This window comes from Zonotrichia leucophrys, chromosome 1, assembly GCF_028769735.1.
Source record: "Zonotrichia leucophrys gambelii isolate GWCS_2022_RI chromosome 1, RI_Zleu_2.0, whole genome shotgun sequence".
Taxonomy (NCBI): Eukaryota; Metazoa; Chordata; class Aves; order Passeriformes; family Passerellidae; genus Zonotrichia; species Zonotrichia leucophrys.
In genome coordinates, this window is record NC_088169.1 from 101,187,715 (window position 1) to 101,206,848 (window position 19,134).

The window sequence follows — 19,134 nt, forward strand, 5'->3', positions numbered from 1 at the left end:
ACCAGTGCAGGGACAGGGACCCTATTCCCTGTGTGCCACATTTCTTTGGGGTCTCCAGGCTGATGGGAACCAGGCCTGCTTCTCTGCCTCTGAACAGATCCCTGGGTGCTCATGGTAGCACCCCACTCCATTGTCACCTGGCAGCAACCCCACCCCTAATAAGGGGCCAAGGACAGTGGCATGGACCAGTGAGAGCAGGTGGCCAAGTCCTCATGGCCTGCAGCTGGAGTGGGGTCGGCTCAGAGTGACACAGCCAGTGCCAGTGGATGTCATCTCCTCATCTTTTATTTAACCTGGCAGTAAATTCCTGTCCCCCATATGCTTGGGCTGGGCTGGGACCTTCCTTATTGCTGCTGGGCCACCTGGAATAGTGGCGTGGCACTGCATGTCCTGGGGCTGCTGTGCCCCCAGTACACACTGTCCCTTCTCCTGCTGCACACTCTCATTCTGGCACACAATTTCCCCAAAATCCATGTGACCCTCCAGTGACATCCTGTTCCTCCAGGCAAGCCCTGTCCTTATGGACATGTGCTGTCCCTTGTCAAACATGCTGTCCCTCTGCAAACGTGCTGTCCTCTCAGGCACCTGCTGTCCCTCATACACGTGCTGTCCCCAGGTGTGCCATGTCCTTCCAGACACAGGGCGTCCCCCAGGATGGGGGACATGTGCTGGTCCCATGAGTGCATGCTGTCACCCTGGAAGCAGGTTGTCCCTCTGGACACACGCTGTGCTGCTGGGTCCAGGCTGTCACCCACGGACACGTGCTGTCCTCCGGGATTCAGGCTGTTTCCATGGACACACTTGTCCCTGTGGATGCATGCTGTCCCCATGGATACACAGTGTCCTGATGGATACATGCTGTCCCTTTGGATACACGCTGTCCCTTTGGACACATGCTGTCCCTCTGGGTGCCTGCTCTCACCATGGCATATGCCAATCCCTGGATGCAGGCTGTCCCTATGGATATCCCCTCTCCCTCACCCCTCTGAGGGCACAGTGGGGGTGTGTTCTGTCCCTGCCCACAGGACAAGCTCATGGGACAGGTGTGTGCAGCTCAGGAGAGGAAATCCCACCAGCCAGGCTGAAGATGCTGGTGGCCACCATGACCAGAGCTTGTCCATAAGGACTGTCTGAGCTGGCTGGGAAAGGATTCCAAAGAATGGAAGCAGAGCCAAGAGCTGTCTCAGCCCCACAGGGACCTGACCAGCACAGTGGGGCCAGCAGGGCTCTGCCATCCCATCTGTCCCCCCCCATTAGCCCTGTCATGTCTGTGGGCTGCTGGTGGCCCCCCGGCCCTGCTCTGAAATGTCCCCACAGAGACCCTCCAAGGGCTCCATCACTCATTCATCAGTGGTATCACTTATCAGCTGGCCCTTCCTTATCCCTTTGTCACCCTTCCACAGAATCCACTCAGTTGGAAGAAGCCCACAAGGAGCATCCAGTCCAGCTCCTCGTCCTCCCCAAGAGTCACATCACATGCCCAAAATACTGTCCAAATGCTGCTTGATCTCTGTCAGGCTTGGTACTGCTCTGGGGCACCTGTTCCAGTGTCCAGTCACCCTCTGGGTGAAGAATCTTTTCCTAATATCCAACCTAACCCTCCAATGACACAACTTCAGACCATTCCCTCGGGAGTGTCACTGGTCACCAGGCAGCAGAGGTCAGTGCCTCCCCCTCCTGTTCCCCTCACAAGGAATTTGTACCTGCAATGGGGTCTCCTCTCAGTCTCCTCCTGTCCAGGCTGAACAGCCCAAGTAACCTCAGCTGTTCCTCATACAGCTTCACCTCAAGGCCCTTCACCACCCTCACGGCATTTCTTTAGACTCTCTCTAGTGGCTTTAATGTCATTTTTACTTTGTGATGCCCAGAACTGCCCCCAGCACTCGAGGTGAGGCTGCCCCAGTGCAGAGCAGAGCAGGACAATTCCCTCCCTTGCTCAGCTGGTGATGCTTGCCTGGTGCTCCCAGGACATGGGTGTGACTCGTGTGACTCCTGTTCAACTTGCTGTTGTCATGGAAAGGTCTCTTTCCACTACACTGCTTTCCAGCAAATCATTTCCCAGTCAGTGTGTGCACTGGGGTTGCCCCATCCCAGATGCAGAATCCTTGTTGAACTTCACACACGCGGCAATTGTCCAACTCTCCAATTTGCCAGCAGCCCCTCCCAGTTTTTTATTGTCTGTGAACTTGCTTAGTCTGAACTTCCAGTCCTGTGTCCAATTCATTTATAAAGATGTTGAAGAGTGCAGGGCTTTCTCATCCCTTTGTTATCCTGCTTTGAATCCAAGGACAGCCCAAGCCCCAGAGCTGATGCAGCCAGGTCTCTGCAGCTGGCACCTCTGGGGGCCATCCCCACTGGGGGGCTGGTGCCAGGACACCCCATCCCTGCCCAGCCTGAGATCATTCAGCTCTTCCTTGTGTCCACACATTCCCAACTCTCCTGCTGCTCCCAGCAGCTCCATGCAGTGAACCCACCCGATGCCATGGAACCTTCTAGCACCCCAGCCTGTGAATGGCATTGCTTGGGTGAGGGATGCCACAACATTCCCTGTCCCTCAGCATTCCCTGTCCCGCAGCATTCCCTGTCCTGCAGCATTCCCTGTCCCACAGCATTCCCTGCCCTGCAGCATCCCCTGTCCTGCAGCATTCCCTGCTCTGCCATATTCCCTGCCCCACAGCATTCCCTGTCCCTCAGCATTCCCTGTCCCACAGCATTCCCTGTCCCTCAGCATTCCCTGCCCTGCCATATTCCCTGCCCCACTCGGGCACTGCATCTGCATCCTGGGCACTGAGTGGGATTTATCCATGGGGAAACCACAGAGGAGTAAATGGGATATCGATTGGGTGCCATTGTGGGGATTAGTGCAGAGAGGAAGAGCAGATGGATTGATTTCTGGTGGGGTTTGGAGCTGCCAGTGTACCTTGTGCCAGCAGCTCCAGACAATAACACCCCAATTCATTCACGGATCCAGCAGCTCCGTTTGTGGCCGTGTCCCCAGGCTCAGCTGAGCCTCTGTCATCTCTGTTCTTGGGCAGGACCCCAGCCCCATGTGCCACCTGCACTGGCCACTGTGTCCCCTCCTTTCCCAGAGGACAGGGATGCTCCAGAAGGCAGCACAGTGCTGTGCCTCCGCAGAGCCAGCATCCAGCCCTGGGTCCATACTGGTGCAGTTTAATGGAGCACTGCTGATCCTACATGGCTCACAGCACTCCTGGCCCAGCTGGGAACAGCCATGCTGCCCTCCTGCCCTGCTCTCCCATCCCAGTGCTCCCAGGATTTCCAGTGTGCCCACAGATGCTGCACAGATGGAGAGAAATGGGATTTCAGGGTTACACAGGGTGTGAAGGCTCATCTTGGTGCCTTAACCCCCCAAAATCTTCAACTTTGGGAGTTTGGTACCATTTTGCTGCCAGCACCTCCCAGGAAAAGATGGAGTGGGGTTTATGTGAGTGTCTTTGGTGTGGAATATTCCATTAGCATGGAATAAAGGTTAATATTTACTTGTCTGCATGAACTTTATTCCCACTGATGCCATCAGACACCCTCCAGATGGGATGCGGCGTGGCTGCTCCCCAGTTCCCAGGAAGAGACAGGAGGCACAGCACTTTATTGATCCACTTCAGGCCAGGAACAAGGGAAAACGACAGGATGGATGGAAATGTGGGAAGCTCACACTGCTGCCTCTCCTGAGCACCTACAGTTACTTCCCAGCAGCTCCAGGGCTGGGTTCTGAGGCTGTGTGTGTGTCCATCTGACTGCTGTGATGTTCCCATCCAAGGAATGCCATTCCTGGGGCACACAGAAAAGCCAGGGATCAGCTCATAATTACCCCGGGACTGACTGGGAGATGAGCAGTGATGCATGGATGCAACAGTGGTGCTGCAGCACAAGTCCCTGCATCCTTGCATCCCTGCACCCTTGTCCCATTCCCCTGTTCCCAGGTGCCCCTGTGTCCCTACACTGCCATGTCCCTGTGTGCCATTTCCCTGTGTCCCTGTACCTGTGTCTCCCTCTGTCCCCAGGCCTTTGTGCCCTGTGTCCCACCACTTGTCCCCCAGCTCCTCCCCACCATATCCCTGAACCCTTGTGTCCCTGCATCCCCTGCGTCCCACCCCCTGTGTCCCATGCCCTGTGTCCCTGTACCCCTGTGTCCCATCCCCTGTCCCCAGGCACCTCTGGGCGAGCCCAAAGGACAGCTCCATGCTGTGTCTTTGTGCCCAGCAATGTCTCTGTGTTCCCTGGGCAGCTGTGCTGGCTGTGAGCTGCTGTGGGTGGCTCTGGTGACAAGATTGTGCCAGGTGGCAGGACATGGATCCTGCCAGCACCCAGCTCCTTGGGGTGTTCCCACTGTTGGCCCCACAGGGAACTTGCTGTTCCCAGCTGCTTTATTCATGGATCTCCGGACCCACATCCGTGCCAGCAGGACCTGTCCGGGCTGGGGTGACACTTGGTCACACCTGCAGCACGGTGACCCCAGAGCGGGGGATTCCACAGCCTGATCTCGGGGATCTGGCGGCTCTGGTGGTGTCCTAATCAGAAAGATGGGCGCTGTGAGCCGCTGCCCTGAGGGGTATCCATGATCCTGTGCCACCCCAGGCGAGAGACGCCCATGGCCCTGTGTCACCCGCAGGGTAGAACCGGCCCGCGGCCGGGGCGCTGCGGCAGGGTCCGGGAGCTCCTGGTGGCTCTGGCCGCTAGATGGCCCCGCGGCTCCACGGCCCGCCCTGAGCCTCCCCCGGGCTCCCCGGCCCACCCTGAGCCTCCCCCGGCCCACCCTGAGCCTCCTCTGGGCTCCCCGGGGCTTGGGGAGCAGGGAGCAAGATGGAGGGTGCAGCATGCAGTGTCCCTAAACTCTACCCTGCTTGGCCCCTGCCTCGAGGTGGCATTTCCTTATCACCACCTGTCCTAGTGAGGGTTCAGAGACCGTGCGAGGAGTCCTTTGCAAACCCCCAGCCAGGGGGTTTTGCAAAGCCTCGGGGCACCCTGTCCCTGAAGGGCACCCTGGGGACAGGGACACAGAGGTGCAGCAACACAGGGGTGCCTGGGCAGGGAGTGGGACACAGGACTGCAGGGACACAGGAACATGGAGGGGCAAGGATACAGGGGTGCAGGAACATGGGAGTGCCTGGGGAGACAGGACTGGAGGAACACAGGAACATGGAGGGGCAAGGATACAGGGTGCAGGGACACGGGAGTGCCTGGGGACACCGGAGTCCCGGCATCCGGAGGAAGAGCAGGCCATCCTCCTCCAGACTAGAACATTCTCTTCTGCCCAGAGAAGGAGGAGGGAGAGGGATGGAGATTATCACACTGCCGATATCCCTCTCACCATGCGATATTCCTCTCACCGTGTGGCATGTGGCCGTCGTGTTGAGGATGTCCACTCTCCGTGCAGATTCCCTGGGGCCATTGGGGTAGGGGCAGCATCCCGAAATCCTTGTAAGCGCCGGAGGGACGGGAGGAGGTGTCAGTCCTCACTGAAGGCAATGGGGGGTTAATATAGGAGGGTGGGGGTGAACAGACCCTATAAAGAGTTCCCAGGATGAGGGTTCCTCCCTATCCAAGACGCTGGGTAGGACCCCCTGCAGTATCCTATAGGATAGTATAGGATACTGCAGGGGGTCAGGGGCAGGGGAGGCTTTCTTTTCTGAGCCCTGCATCAGGGTTACCCCAGGGCGAGGGAAGGGATGAGATTCGGCCCCTCCGTCAGGGAGGATGAGGGGAAAACTGCCCCAACCCAAACGTGAGGCGCAGCCTTTGAGGTGACAGGGGTCTCTTTATTGGGAGGTGAAACACGCCCCAGAAGGGAGAAGGGGCAAGGGGAAACTCCTGGCTCGATCTCCAGGAGGGCAGGGTTTAACACGGAGGGGGGTTGTTGCCCTCCCGGATACCAGAGCCGTGAGGGCACCCCCGGCACCTGCCCCGCAAGCTCCAGAGTGGGGAGCCATGCCCTGATCCTCCCACACATGGGCGCCCCCGCCCCACTCCCGTTTCCCCCTTCACCACCCCACACTGGGACTCCCACCCCTGACCCCCTCCCAACACCGGGGAGTGACATCCCGTCCCGATTCCCACATCGGGACCACCCTCTCAACCCCGGGGACCCCCACCCCCGGCTGGAGAGTGATGTCCGATCCCCCGGCCGCCCCACAGCCCCCACCCATCCGCGCTTCCCAGCGCCCCGCGGAGCCCCGCAGAGCAGGTGCGGGGCGTGTCGCGATCGACCGTGTCGTGACGGGGCGTGTCGCGGCGGGGGCGTGCCCGCAGCCCGCGGGCGGTGCGGGGGTGCGCGGGACCGGGATGCTGCCGGGATGGTGCCGGGATGGTGCCGCGGCTCCTCATCGCGCTCCTTCGCTTTTTCAGCCGCGGGTTCCTGCGGGCGGGGGACGCCGCTCCCGGCCCCGAGGCGCTACAGGTAGGGACGTCGGGACCTGCACCCCGAGGGCTCCCCCGCACCTCCCTCCCTCCCTCTCGGGACCCTCCTCTTCTCAACCGGGATTTCCAACCCCCAGCCGCATCCCCTCCCATTCGGGACCCCCATCCCAGCTATCTATCACCCGTTCCACCTGGGACCCTCAACCCACCCCCCATTCCCCCGCCCCATCCCACCCGGGCGCTCAGACTCCCCTCCGCTCCTGCCCGGGACCCCCACCCACGTCCCCCGACACTTGGGACACCCGACTCACCTGCCCTGTTACTGTGGACCCCCACCCCAAGCACCTCTCCTCCCAGCCGGGACCCTCCGCCCTCCTACCCTCCCAGACCACGACACACGATTCACCCCCTCTCCCACCCGGGACCCCATTCCCGCGGCCTCCCTTCCCACTGGGTCCGGAGGTGGGGGGATCCCCGCGTTCACGCTGTGGGGCGGGGTTGGGAGTCGGGGCTCCCGATTCGCCGTGCTCGGACCCCCCATCCCTTCCCAAGGGCGGAGGGGGCTTTCTGCACCCGCTTGTCTCCCCCTTTTCGGTGGGGGGCTCTGAACCCCACGGGGAGAGCTTGACAGGGAAACTGAGGCACACATGGGGCTCCCGAGGCGGGGGTGACGGTGCCGTTTTGTGCCGTCGTCCCTTCCCCCCCGCCCCGACCGCATCCGAGGTTCGAGGACACGCAGGGAGGAGGCAGCGGGCTGGGGGGTGCGGATCCCGGCGGGATCCCGGGAGGAAATGGGCTGGACTGGCAGGGAGGGGGGCGGCTCGGTCCCGGGGGGACCCTCACGCCCTCCGGCAGCCGCGCCAGGAGCCGGGCCGCGCCATGGGGACTCTCCAGGACAGTGTAAGCGACCCTGGGGAAGGGGACACCATGGGGGTCCCGGGGGAGCTGTGCCCTCGGGCTAGGGGTCCATCCTGCCCTGGGGCTTTGGGGTGCGGTGTGCTTGGGAATGCCTGGGGGTTTCATTTTCCTGGGGGGGTTGGAGTCCCCCCTTCCCTGTGCCCCCTCGCCCCTCTGGCCATGGGAGCCTCAAGAGCTCGGCTGCGAATTCCATCCTGCTGCCAGACCTCGGGGTGGGTGTGCGGGGAAGGACAGAGCCCCTTCAGCACCCCCAGCAGCACCCAGCCCTGTGCCCCCCACCCTCCTTACACCAGCTGCACATTTTGGAGAGATGGAGGCTGCATCAGTGGGAAAACACTTGGTCCCTCCTGCTCCTGCGCCTTCGAGCACACCCAAATTTGGGGAGGGGGTGACTTGAGGGGGGTTCTTCCCCTCTGTTCGCCTGGATGGATCCCTGCCCTGCGTGCCGATGGTTTGGGGTGTGAGATCCGTGGCCTCCGTCCCCCCGGGGGTACAGCTGCTTGTGGGGGCTCCAGGGGGCTGCAGGTCCAAGACAGGAGCGAGGACCTGGAGATTGAAGCTGGGAAGCGAAGGGAAGGAAACGCTCTCTGGGAAATTGCCGAAAGCTGCTGACGGAGAGAAAGAAGCTGAGCAGGGCCAGTGTGCCCCGGGCGGGGGGAAATGAGCCCCCCTCCCCCTCCGGATGGCAAGGTGGCGGCTTGGGGACATCTGAAGTGTCGCTGAGCACGGCGGTGGGGTGTGACCCTGCTCACCGCCCAGCGCAGGGACACGGGGGTCCCCGTGATCCCTGTGGGTCCCAGCCCTCCAGAACCCAACTGGGCCGGACCCAGGAGGCTGCTGGCAGCTGGGCAGGCTCTGAACGCTGGGCACAGCCCCCCAAGAGGATCTGGGGTGGGAGGGGGTCAGGGAGCCACAACTTCCAGCCTGGGAGGGACAAAATGCACCCATAGGGAGGGGGTGGGCAGGCTGGTTTTAACCCAGTGCTAGTGTGGCAACGAGGAGGAGGAGGAGGAGGAGGAGTGGTCACACGGTGGGGCAGAGATGCAGCCCCAGCCCCAGTGTGTGAGGCCACAGTGGCAATGGGGTGTGACCCAGGGTGTATGAGGAGTGAGTGGTGGGGATGGATCCTGCCCCTTCTCCAGCACATCCCAGCCTAGGGGGGATGAGGAACAGCTCATCCCCAACAAAATACCACAGCACCCCTCTCCCCATTGGTGTCCTGGGTGCTGACTGCATCTGGAACTCCCATCCCCGAGCCTGGAGGGCATATAGGGGGTATATACGGCTTGGGGCATTATTCCCCTCCAACACCCAGCAGTGGGGTGAGGCTGAGAATGTCTGTTCCTGCTCTCCCTCCCTGCCACGAGCTGCAATGCAATTACTGGCAGACTGGGTCATGAATCAAACGGTAATTGATACATGTTCACAGCCTGGAGAAGCAGGAGGGGCTGTGGGGGACAGTCAGGCACCTTTACTGACCTGCCAGGGACTGGGGGGGCTCAGCCAGCACCACGGGGCTCCTCCTGCCTCAGTCCCCCCGTGTGGGGCCAGCCACGTTCAGTGGGCCCAGGGCCTGCTGAGGCCAGTGAGGGGACATGCGTACGCGGGCGTTTGTCCTTGCGTTTCCTCTGGCAGACACAAACACATCAGCAGGGCAATAAAGGGGAGGAAAGGGCCGTGGCGGCTTCTTTCCATGACATGCAGCAGGGCTGGCTTCCTCCCACACTCACCAGGGTCAGGGACAGAGCTGGATCCCCAAACTTGCATGGCTGGGTGCAGCACGGTGTTTCCCAGCCAGGCCTGGGATCCCCACAGATCAGGGATCAAGGAGTGATCGAGGCTTGCAGTGTGGAGTCAGCCTGTGCTGGCACTGCAGTGCCTTGCTGATGGTTTTTGACGGGCAGTGGGGTTTGGGATATGGGTTTCAGTGCTCTCATGCCCCGTGACATCACCCAGGAAGGGAGGTCTGGAGTGGGAATGCCCTGCTGGACCCCAGGCAGGGGAGCTGGGATGGGGATGTTCCTGCTGCACCCCAAGCAGAAGGAGTTGGAGGGGATTAGCCCTGCTGCATCCTCGGCAGTGAGAGCTGGGACAGGATGCTCCTGTTGCAGGATGACATGGTGGCATCTTCCCCCTGAATGGGATAGGCCCCGTGCGTGACCTTGGCTTTTTGGAGTCGAGCTGTGACATTTGGCAGGGAGGTGGTGGGCTGGGATCCCCTGCAAGCCTGGCTCTGGAGGGTGGTCCTCTGGGAGCTGAGTCCATGGATCTGGGGACTGGCCTGGGACCTTTGCAGCTGAATCCTGATGCATACCCACCCTGGCCACTCCATGGATGTGGGGGAGAGAATGGTGGGGACCTGCCCGAGAGAGCCATGGGGTGGAAAATGCTGGGGAGCAGTGCTAGCTCCCAAGTCTCCCTCCTCTTGGTGCAGGAGAGAGCACTGCTCCTGGCCTGGCTCTGGCAGATGCAGGGTGTCTGGCACCTTTGGATGCCCTGGCCACAGCTTTGGAACCCCCCCAGACAAGGGGGGGCTGGAGGCCAGACCGCTGCCTGGGTGCTGACCTATTAAACACCAGCACTGTGACCCTTTCTGCCATGCAATGGGCTTTGGTCTTCTCCTGGCTGTGCCTCAATTTCCCCATCCGAGCAGTGAGACACCCCAATTCCTAGACCCCTTCACGGCAATTAAGAGCTGCATCCCACCATCAGACCCTCCCAGGCATGGAAAATAAGAGCAGTCCCTGTACAGACAGAGTGGAATCCCCCAGGGGAGCAGCTCTGGCAGCCCCCAGCCCCCCACACCCTGCTCCGGAGCACTGCCCAAATCGAATTCCTCTCCAGCTGCAGATGGCCAGGAATTCAATTTTCCCAGATCCCATCAGAGTCTGATAAATGAGGTCCCTAATCACTGTGCAGATCCCATTAGCACCAGCCATGCCAGGAGGGGCTGCACGGATGGATGTGGGAATGCTGCGTCCCCCTTCCCACCCCACTGATTCCTATCCCCCCAAGGGATTTACATGTCCCCTGAGCCCTCTCTGACTGCATCCCCTGAGCTTTGCCATGATGATCCCAAGCAGAGCCAGGCATGGAGAGCCCTGCATGGCTAATCCATCAGAAAACATCTAGGAAAGTCCTGGAAACCCAGCCAGCATGGATGGGAAGGGGACTGTGTGCCAGGGAAGTTTTCCCAGCCATGCCATGTCCCAGGAATGGCCATCATGCCACCTCTCTCCCAGCACTGCCAGCACCCCAAGCTGGGTGCCAGGATGCCTCTGTCCTTTGGGGTGAAGGCAGCACCTGCTTATCAGGGATTCCCCAAACCATGGAGCAGCTTTCCTGCAGCTGCTGCAGGAGTGCCCACGTGTCCCTCCCTGACATGAGTTAGGGACAAGTGACACCGGGCTGAGGGGGGTCCCTTTCCCCCTCTCTGACTGGCTTAGACACAAGTGACAGTGAGACCCCAGCCCTTACCACTTCTTTCTGAGAATAATGAGCTAATTAGTGACAAACTAGTGACAGATCATTAGGCTGGTGGCCGAGCCTGCTGTTCCAAGAAGGCCACGATGTTCTGGAGACGGAAATCCTTGAGGAGTGTGGCTGCTGTCCCGCCCGACAAAGGGACATCAACAGGAAGCAACCTTGACTCCAGCCCAGTTCTCTTGGCCCCAGGAGGCCAGGCCAGGATGTGGGGGGACAGGCCAGCAGCACCCCAAGGGCTTGTGAGCTGCCAGAGGTTAGGAAATTTGCTTGGTTCAGCAAACCTCCCACTCAGAATGTATGGGGTCCTCAGGGAATGACATCTGTCTGGTTCCAGGCTGTAGAAACTCCATGTGCAAATGTCCTGTGCAGTGTGAGCATGCCAGGCTCCAGCCAGGCTGATGGGTGAGGAGGAGAAGGATGGGGCAAGGGATGCACTGAGCTCCAGGGAGACACTGGGCTCAGCACGGCTCATTCCACCTCTAGTGGAACCAAACTATAGTGCCATTCTAAGCAGACCCTTTGCAGGTGGGGAAACTGAGGTAGGAAATTCCACAGAAAGGGAAACTGAGGTAGGCAGAGGCATGCAGGGCTACTTGTCTGTTTTTTTGGGATGGCTGATTCCACAGATTTGAGTCCTCCAGCCCTTGGAAGCCTCAGCCTGGACCACTGGGTGCCAGGGTAGCTCCATGACAGGGTCCTGCACCTCAGCCCTTGCTTCCCATCCATACATTGCAGCAGGACCCCAGGCAAATGACCATGAGGAGACAAGAGATATCCCAGAAGTGTTTCCTTCCTGTTTGCCCTCATTATCCCCCTGGAAAAGATGAGGTAATTAAGGAGCTACCGTGTTGCAGGTTGTTGCTGCCTGATTAGATTAAAGCAATGTAATTTGGGACTAAGAGCGGTGCTGAGAGGAAATGGATGGATGGCTTCCCAACTGGAGTTGGGCAGAGCTGCCAGCTCTACCTTCCATCCATCCCTCCATCCTCTGCTGCCCTGCACCTTGCTCCAGGGACACTGCTGGAGGGTTTTCAGGGATGCTGCTTTGGGGCACTGGGGATGCCACTGTTTTCCCACCCCTATAGAGAGATTTTCCTGGGGAATTGTGACTGTGGGGCAGAGGGAAGGAGCCTGGAGCAGTGTGGAGGGTGACAGAGACAGGGTGACAGGGTGTCAGCAGTGTAACAGCCTGTTGCAGAGCTGAAGGGTGTCAGGGATGCTCCTGGCAGAGTGGGAACAGGGATGCTGCCTCTATTTCCCCAGCTCTGTGGGGAGGATTCCCTGGGAAATCGTGGCCTGGGGGAAGGAGCAATGTGGGGAACAGGGACAGGGTGACAGGGTTTGAGCAGTGTAACATCCCATAAGTGGGATGGCAGAGCTGAAGAGTATCAGGGATGCTCCTGGGTGGTGGAACGCTGCCCAGCTCTGTGGGGAGGATTCCATGAGAAATCGTGGCTTTGGCCCCAGGGGAAGGAGCGGTGTGGGGAACAGGGACAGGGTGACAGGGTTTGAGGAGTGTCACTCTGCCCACAGCACAGCTGGTGACCTGCTGCCTTCAGGAGCTGCTTCCCTGCTCCTTGGCTGAGTTTCCCCATCCATGGCCGGTGTCAGAGCTGTGCTCTCCTGCCTGGCCCTGCCCCTGGTTGTCAGCCCGGCGTTGCCACAGAGCCGGGCTATATTTAACCACCACGGCCAGAGCAGCCAGGGGAGAGCAGCCCCCCAGGGCTGGAGGGAGCTGGGGCGGCTCAGCATTGCTGGAGGTGGGAGAGGAGGATGAATCATGGCTCAGGGATATTTTGGGATATTTTTAATGCCGCCAGATTGCTCGGCAAATGCTTGGGCAGGGCGGCGCGGGCGCGGGCTGGGTGTTTGCTGGCAGCTGTGGCTCAGCTTGGAGGCCCAGGGGGATCAGCTGCTCCCCGTGGTGCTGTCACTCTGCAGCCATGCATTGGAGAGGTGACAAAGGCAGGGACATCTGTCCCCGTGCACTTGGAAACAGCTCGGGGTGTGATGGGTGGGGGCAAAAGGGGGTCCTGGAGCAGCATCTTCCTCCTTGAAGGGGAGGCAGGAGGGGAAAATGGTTCCCATCACTTTCCCTGGAAAGGGGAAAGGGCTGGGAAAAGGCAGAGAGAGGGTGGGTGTGTCTGCCTGCAGGGCTGTGGTGGATAGGGAGCCCTTGGACAGGGACAGGTAGCCAGGCACCCTGTGGGTGGGACACAAGGAGAGGTGAGGGTCTCTGCAGGTGGAGGTAGGCTGCCTCCCAGGAATCCAAACGGGATTTTGCTTTTCACCTGTCAAATGTAACAAGATCCAGAGGCTGGTGGCTAAAAATGCACCCTATCTGAAGAGACCTCAGTGGGAGGGAGCCCTGAGCCCCCAGCACTGGCTCTCAGCCTTGCAATGAGGTGACCACATGGTCACCCTCCTCATCCAGGGCTCTGCTTGGGAGGGAATTCCCTGGGGAGCAGCTCCCCTGTCCTTGAAGTCTGCAAACCCTCTGTGAGAGACATTGGGGCTGGTGACACAGGCAGCAGGGGGGTCCTTTGCTGTGCCCCAGACCCCTCCTTGCTGTGTTCTGCACTCCCAAGCATCCCAGTCCCTTTGCAACCTGAACCTGCAAAATGCATTGAGAAACATCTGCATGGGATGTGGGCACTGGGATGTGCTGCCCACTCAGCATCTTGGAAGCTCTAATTTGATTTGGGGCCCACAACTGGGGATGAAGTTGTCCAGACAGAGCGATGTCCAGCTCCATCCCAAAGGTCATTGCTCAGGCAGGGGCTAATAGACTAATCCACTGCCAAAATTAATTGGGCTCATTTTCCCTGTGCTCACAGATGGATAAGGTCCCATTGGAGGGCAGGAGCTGAGTGAGCTCTGAGAGCTCACTGTGCCATGGATGCCTCAAGCTCAAGCGGTCACCTCTGGGAGATCATTTACTTGGAATCTTTACAGCAAAGCTGGGCTGGAAGCTCGGCAGGGAGATGATTCATTTCCTCGAGGTTCTTTGGGGAGGGTTGTGGCAGGAGTCTGCCACTGAAGCCTGGGCTGCTGCCAGCATTCCCTGTAGAATCAGCACCCATGGGTGCTGGCAGCGATGTCAGCATCCATCTGGGGCCTCCCCAGCCCAGCACTCCCTTGCAAGGCAGGCTGGGGGTGCTGCAGCCCTGCTCAGCACTCCTCTGGGAGCAGAATGCTCCCAGGCACCTGGAATTGCTTCCTGGATCTCTGGGCCTGCTTTCCCATGGTTAAAGAGGAATCCAGTGGGAGGCAGGGCCCAGTTCTGAGTTCTGCTTCATGCAAACTCTACTCAGTGAGTGCTCAGGTGTGTCCCCATCAGAGAGACACCCCAAGGTCCCTCAGGAGGGCTGGACATCCCAGTGGGTGCCTCACTGCACAGATCCAGCCTCTGCCTGCTGCCAGGGGTTTCCTCCTCACCCTTGGGGGTCCTCCATTCATCTCCCAGGAGTAAGGCCCAGGAGAAGGGGTGCGAGCTCAGAGACCTGAGACCCTGTGACATCAGTGTCCTCCTCCTCCAGGCCCCCACCCTGCACATGGCAGGTGTGAAATGAACCTTTCTGGAGAGGAAGCTGCCCAGGATGGGATTTCTCTATTTCATAAACACCCAGAGAAGCTGGGGGTGCCAGGGAGGACAAACCAAGCTTTCACAGCTGGTGGGGGTGGGGGGTGCCACGGGACAGACAGTGCTGATCCTCTTGAAAAAAGTCATGCTTTCACTGCTGGTGAATTCCATGTGATAAAAAAAAAAAAAAAACCAAACTGTTTTTACATCCCAGCAGGATCTATGGAAGCCTGGGATGGGGGCTTGGGAGCCTGTGCTGAGTGGGACAGGATGCATGGGGGCAGGATGCTTCTGCAGCTATCCAAAGGGAAAAGAAGGGCAAAAACAGCAGGGGAGAGAATGGGCCATTTTCCATGAGGGAGAGAGCAGGAGGCTGGCCTGTGGCAGGATTTGGCTTTGCCAGAGTGGGGGTGTCTATGTTGGAGCAGAGACAAATCCTTACTCCAAGGAGATGAATGGTGTCATTAATCTTCCACTGGCTCCAGGGAATACTGAGGCAGATGTGGCTCTGGTGCTGCACCCACCATGGGATGCTGGCCAAGGAGAGCTGGCAGAATTCCTGCCAGCACTGAGATCCTGTGGGTCACCCTGTCAGCTCAGGGAGTCTGGCAGGGTGACATCAGTATCCTTGTCCTCTTGGGCCAGAGATAAGGTGACAGCAGTCCCTGGGTGGGGACTTCACAGAGCAGGTGTGTGCACCATGGGGACAGGGCAGGGACAGGGTGCTGTTCACCTGCTCTGCAGGAGCAGCATCCTCAGCTCCTGGGGCTGTCAGTGATACCATGCTATGCTGTGTCCCCTTCCCAGACCCTGTCCTTGGATCTGTTCCCAAAGCCCTCTCTCCATGCCCATTTCCAGACAGCATTTCCCTCCAGAGCTGCTGGATGTGCAGCACCTGGGATGAGGGCGTTGACTCTGCTCCAGCAGCCAGGAATTGCAATCCCTCTAGGCTTTCTCCTGTTTTAGTGATGTTAATTAACCCCCTGTGCCCCCTTGGGAAGTGTTACCATAGCTCTGCCCTCCATGGAAGCTGGGATGCAGAGCAGGTGCTGGGAGCTCTCCCTGGGAGAGCTCTGGTCCCCACTGGGTGCAGGTACAGGGCTGTGTGGATCCTAGTGACATTCCTGGTGACAGGCATGGTCTGCTGATGGTTTCATCTCTCCACTGGGGCTGGGGATGTGTGTGCCAATGCAGCCTCATCCAAAGACCCTGACACTTGTGGAGTAGTGATGGATCTGAAGTAGCCCTCACCCAAACTGGAGTAGTGCCTGGATGGTGTGGATTGCTGGGAATAGGACACAGGGGACTCCTCAGCAAAGGGAAAGGCTGTTTATGGCAATAACTGGGATGTGGCTGTGGTTGTGGCTCTGGCTGTGCTGGCTCTGGGCCCAGGCTCTGTCCTGGCAGAGCCTCCAGAGTGGGTCTGCAGCATTCTCTGGGCTGGGGGACAGGGTGGGTTGGGGTGAACCTCTGCTCTGGGCTGGAGGATGTGGACTGGGAGTGGGATGAGTGGGACAAATGGAATTAGTGGGATGAACAAGTGGGACATGCAGGATGAGTGGGGCAAGTGGAAGGAGTGGGATGAGCCATTGAATGGGATGAGCCATTGAGTGGGATGAGTGGGTTGAGCTGGATGAAAGGAACAAGCCATTGAGTGGGATGAGTGGGATGGGCAGGACAAGTGGGGCAAGGAGTTGAGTGGGATGAGCCATCAAATGGGATGAGTTGGATGAACTGGATCAATATAGTGAATAGGCTGGTGTGAGTGGGAGAAGCACTTTAGCAGGATGAGTGGGATAAGTGGAATGAGTGTGATGTCCTTCCTAGCCCACCCTCACTTTCTCTACCTTCTTGCAAGGCTGCAAACTCTCCTGCCAGCATCTGCTGCTGTCTCTTTGTCTTGGGAATATCTTCTTTTAGCTCCTGCAGCTTTCCCCTCACCGTTTCAGGGATGGACCTGTATTCCCAGCCCTAAAAAAGCCACCACCCATGTCCAGCTGCCACCTGTCCATCCCCACACCAGGAATGCCACTGGCATTTGATGCCCCAAGCAGACCCAAGGGACCCGCTCAGGCTCTGCCCCATCTTCCCCCGCCCCAGGGGGCCACTGTGGAGGATCTGGTGGGACAGAGGGACGGCAGGACAGCCACCTGGCTGAGGCCTGGCTGTATTCTACAGTGCATGTGTCTCCAGTGTGAGTAAGTGACTGGAGATGCGGCCCTGTTGGAATAACATCCAGTGCCCATGTCTTCAGCTGGAAGCACCCTCACCGCCAGCCACGCTCCCAGTGCCACGTGGATCTGGCCCCGTGGCCAAGGATGCTCCCAGGGTGGGTGGGTGGCATGGCCCTGCACGGGGCTGCTGTCCTGGATGGGGTCATGGGAGGCATGACAGTCCCCAGGTCTGGTTATCAGGAATGGAGCCTGGAGCCACCTGGCAAAGCTGGGGCCAGAGGAAGAGCAAATCCCAACGCCATTATCCAGAGTCTGATTCCCAGCATCTACTGTTTCCATCATAACATCATCCTTATCCCAGTCTCCCAGACAAGGCTGGAGGCAGGAGCAGAGCTGGGAGGGTCACACCACAGAGCCCCCTGTGCCTTCCAGCTTTTCCATGTGTCCCCCAGCTTTTCCATGTGTCCATCCTAACACCTCTGCCCTCCACGGGGTTGTAATCCCCCGATGAGCTTTAATCCATCTCCTTGCCTCATTTCTCTTCTCACTGATGCTTTATGGCATGGCTAGCACTGAGGGCAGTGTGGCTCAGTGCCAAAGCCTCCTCTCCCTTTTTGGGGACCTCCCACCTCCCCACATGATGGACATTGACCAGCACAGGAGGGTTTGGCTCCAAAAACGGCACCAGGCAGATGGGAGGCCACTGCAAGGGGTCTGGGAGCAGAAGGACCTGTGCCATGGTGGGGGTCAGAGAGGGTGGGTGCTGCAGTGCCCTTCTCCATGGAATCAACCCCCAGTGAGCCCCTGCTCTGCTCTTGTCCCTGCAGGATGCTCTGCTGAGCCTGGGGGCTGCGCTTGATGCCGCCGCCCTGCGCGATGCCCTCCGCCATGCCCTTGTCACCCTGCTGCCCGCCGTGGTAGGTGGGGGATGCATCTGCATCCCCTGGGGGCTGGGAGGGATGTGGAGCAGAGCATCCTCCTCGGCTGGGTGGGATTATGGGGGCGCTGAGACTCCCTGGATTGAGGGAAGCCCTGGAGGGAGCAGAGAGTGGATTATCTGCTGGTTGATGCTGGGGTTCAGCCTGGGGTGGTGCTGGTGGTGTCCCCGGTGCTCATGGTGGCCCCAGGGTGCTAGTGGTGACCCTGGGGTTGCTGGTGGCCCTGATCTGGTGACCCTGATGCTGGTGGTGGCTGAGCATTGTGCCAGTGCCATGCCATGGGCCCCCCAGCCATGGGTGGGTGTGAATGGGGCACACGTGCACAGGTACCTGTGCACACTTGAGCATGGCTCTGTGCGTGGGCAGGGCTGGGTTTGTGAATGTGTGCATGTGCCACTGCAGCTGTGCACACGTGTTTGTGCACACCTGTGGCTGTGATCACGTGTTTGTGCACACACGTGTGGCTGCCCCTGTCCCCCAGGAGCACGTCTACATCTACCTGCTGGATGGGGACACACGGCTGCTCTGCGATGACCCCCCCCACGAGCTGCCGCCCAACGGGAAGCTCAGGTGAGCTCGGCCCCCTGCCCAGCCCTGGGCATGGATGGGCACACAGGGGGGACCCAGCTGGAGTGCATGAACAGGCATGGTGTGTATGGAAGGCAGGAGGGTTTCCATCCCTGTCCCCATCTCCATCCCCATTCCATCTCCATGCTTGTGGCCATCTGCTGTCCCTTCCCATCCTCTTCTTCATTCTGGACATGCACATGTGCACAGGGGCTATGTGTATGTGCAGGGACACACATGTTGGCACAGGGGCTGTGTGCGTGCAGGAGCACACACATTTGTGTCCAGGGGCTGTGCATGCATGCAAGGACACACATATGTACACGTGTTGCACAGTCCTTGAGCCTGTCCCTGTCCCGTGGGTGTCTCTGCCCAGGGAGTTGTCCCTTCCTGGGGGTTGACCTTCCCAGGGATTGCTCAAAGTATCCCTGTCCCCACAGAGATGCTGTGCAGAAGCAGAAGCGGCTGGACTGTGGGGGGCTGCTCCCTGCTGAGCTCCCTGGCCGGCACCTGGGACCCCTGGCAGCACCCCTGGCCGCTGGCACGCAAGGTGGGAGCTGTGGGAAGGGTGCTCTTGGTGCACCACCCATGTATGGGGGTGTGGGCCTAGGGCTGGGTGGTGGGACAGGGAGGGGGATTGAGATGGGAGTGGATGGAGGGAGGGAGGGAGAGATGGATGGATGGATGGTCCATGGGTGGTCAGAGGCAGGGGCTCAGACAGCAGTGTGTGAGTGAGTGATGGTTGCATAGACAGGTGGGTAGAAACAGGATGGAGGCATGAGGGACAGGTGGGCACTGGGACTGAGAGGTGTTCTCAGGGACAAGGAAGCAGAGAGGTGGGCAGATGGATAATGGATGGGTGGGAAGATGGAGAAATGGCTGGCTGACTGGCTGACTGGCTGGGTCATGACACATCAGGATGAAATGGGGTCATGCACCCCAAGAGCTGAGTTCCACAGCTCCAGCTGTCCCTGGGGCCTACCTGGGACCAACCCTCTCTTGCTTGCAGTGCTCATCATCCCGTTGGTGGACAAGAACAGTGGGGCTGTGGTTTGTGTCATCCTGGTGAGTGCAGGAACATGGGTAGGGCTCT

At 59.4% G+C, this 19,134-nt stretch overlaps 1 protein-coding gene across 1 annotated transcript in view; it reads left to right on the forward strand.

Moving 5' to 3' along the window:
• Nucleotides 1–19,134, forward strand: part of PDE2A (phosphodiesterase 2A) — a 41,507-nt gene that overhangs the window by 12,130 nt on the left and 10,243 nt on the right. Inside the window, exons 2-6 of the mRNA XM_064726084.1 lie at nucleotides 6,364–6,415; nucleotides 17,364–17,453; nucleotides 17,956–18,044; nucleotides 18,482–18,591; nucleotides 19,051–19,106. Of these exons, the coding sequence (XP_064582154.1) occupies nucleotides 6,364–6,415; nucleotides 17,364–17,453; nucleotides 17,956–18,044; nucleotides 18,482–18,591; nucleotides 19,051–19,106 (397 nt within the window). The remainder of the gene's footprint in view (nucleotides 1–6,363; nucleotides 6,416–17,363; nucleotides 17,454–17,955; nucleotides 18,045–18,481; nucleotides 18,592–19,050; nucleotides 19,107–19,134) is intronic.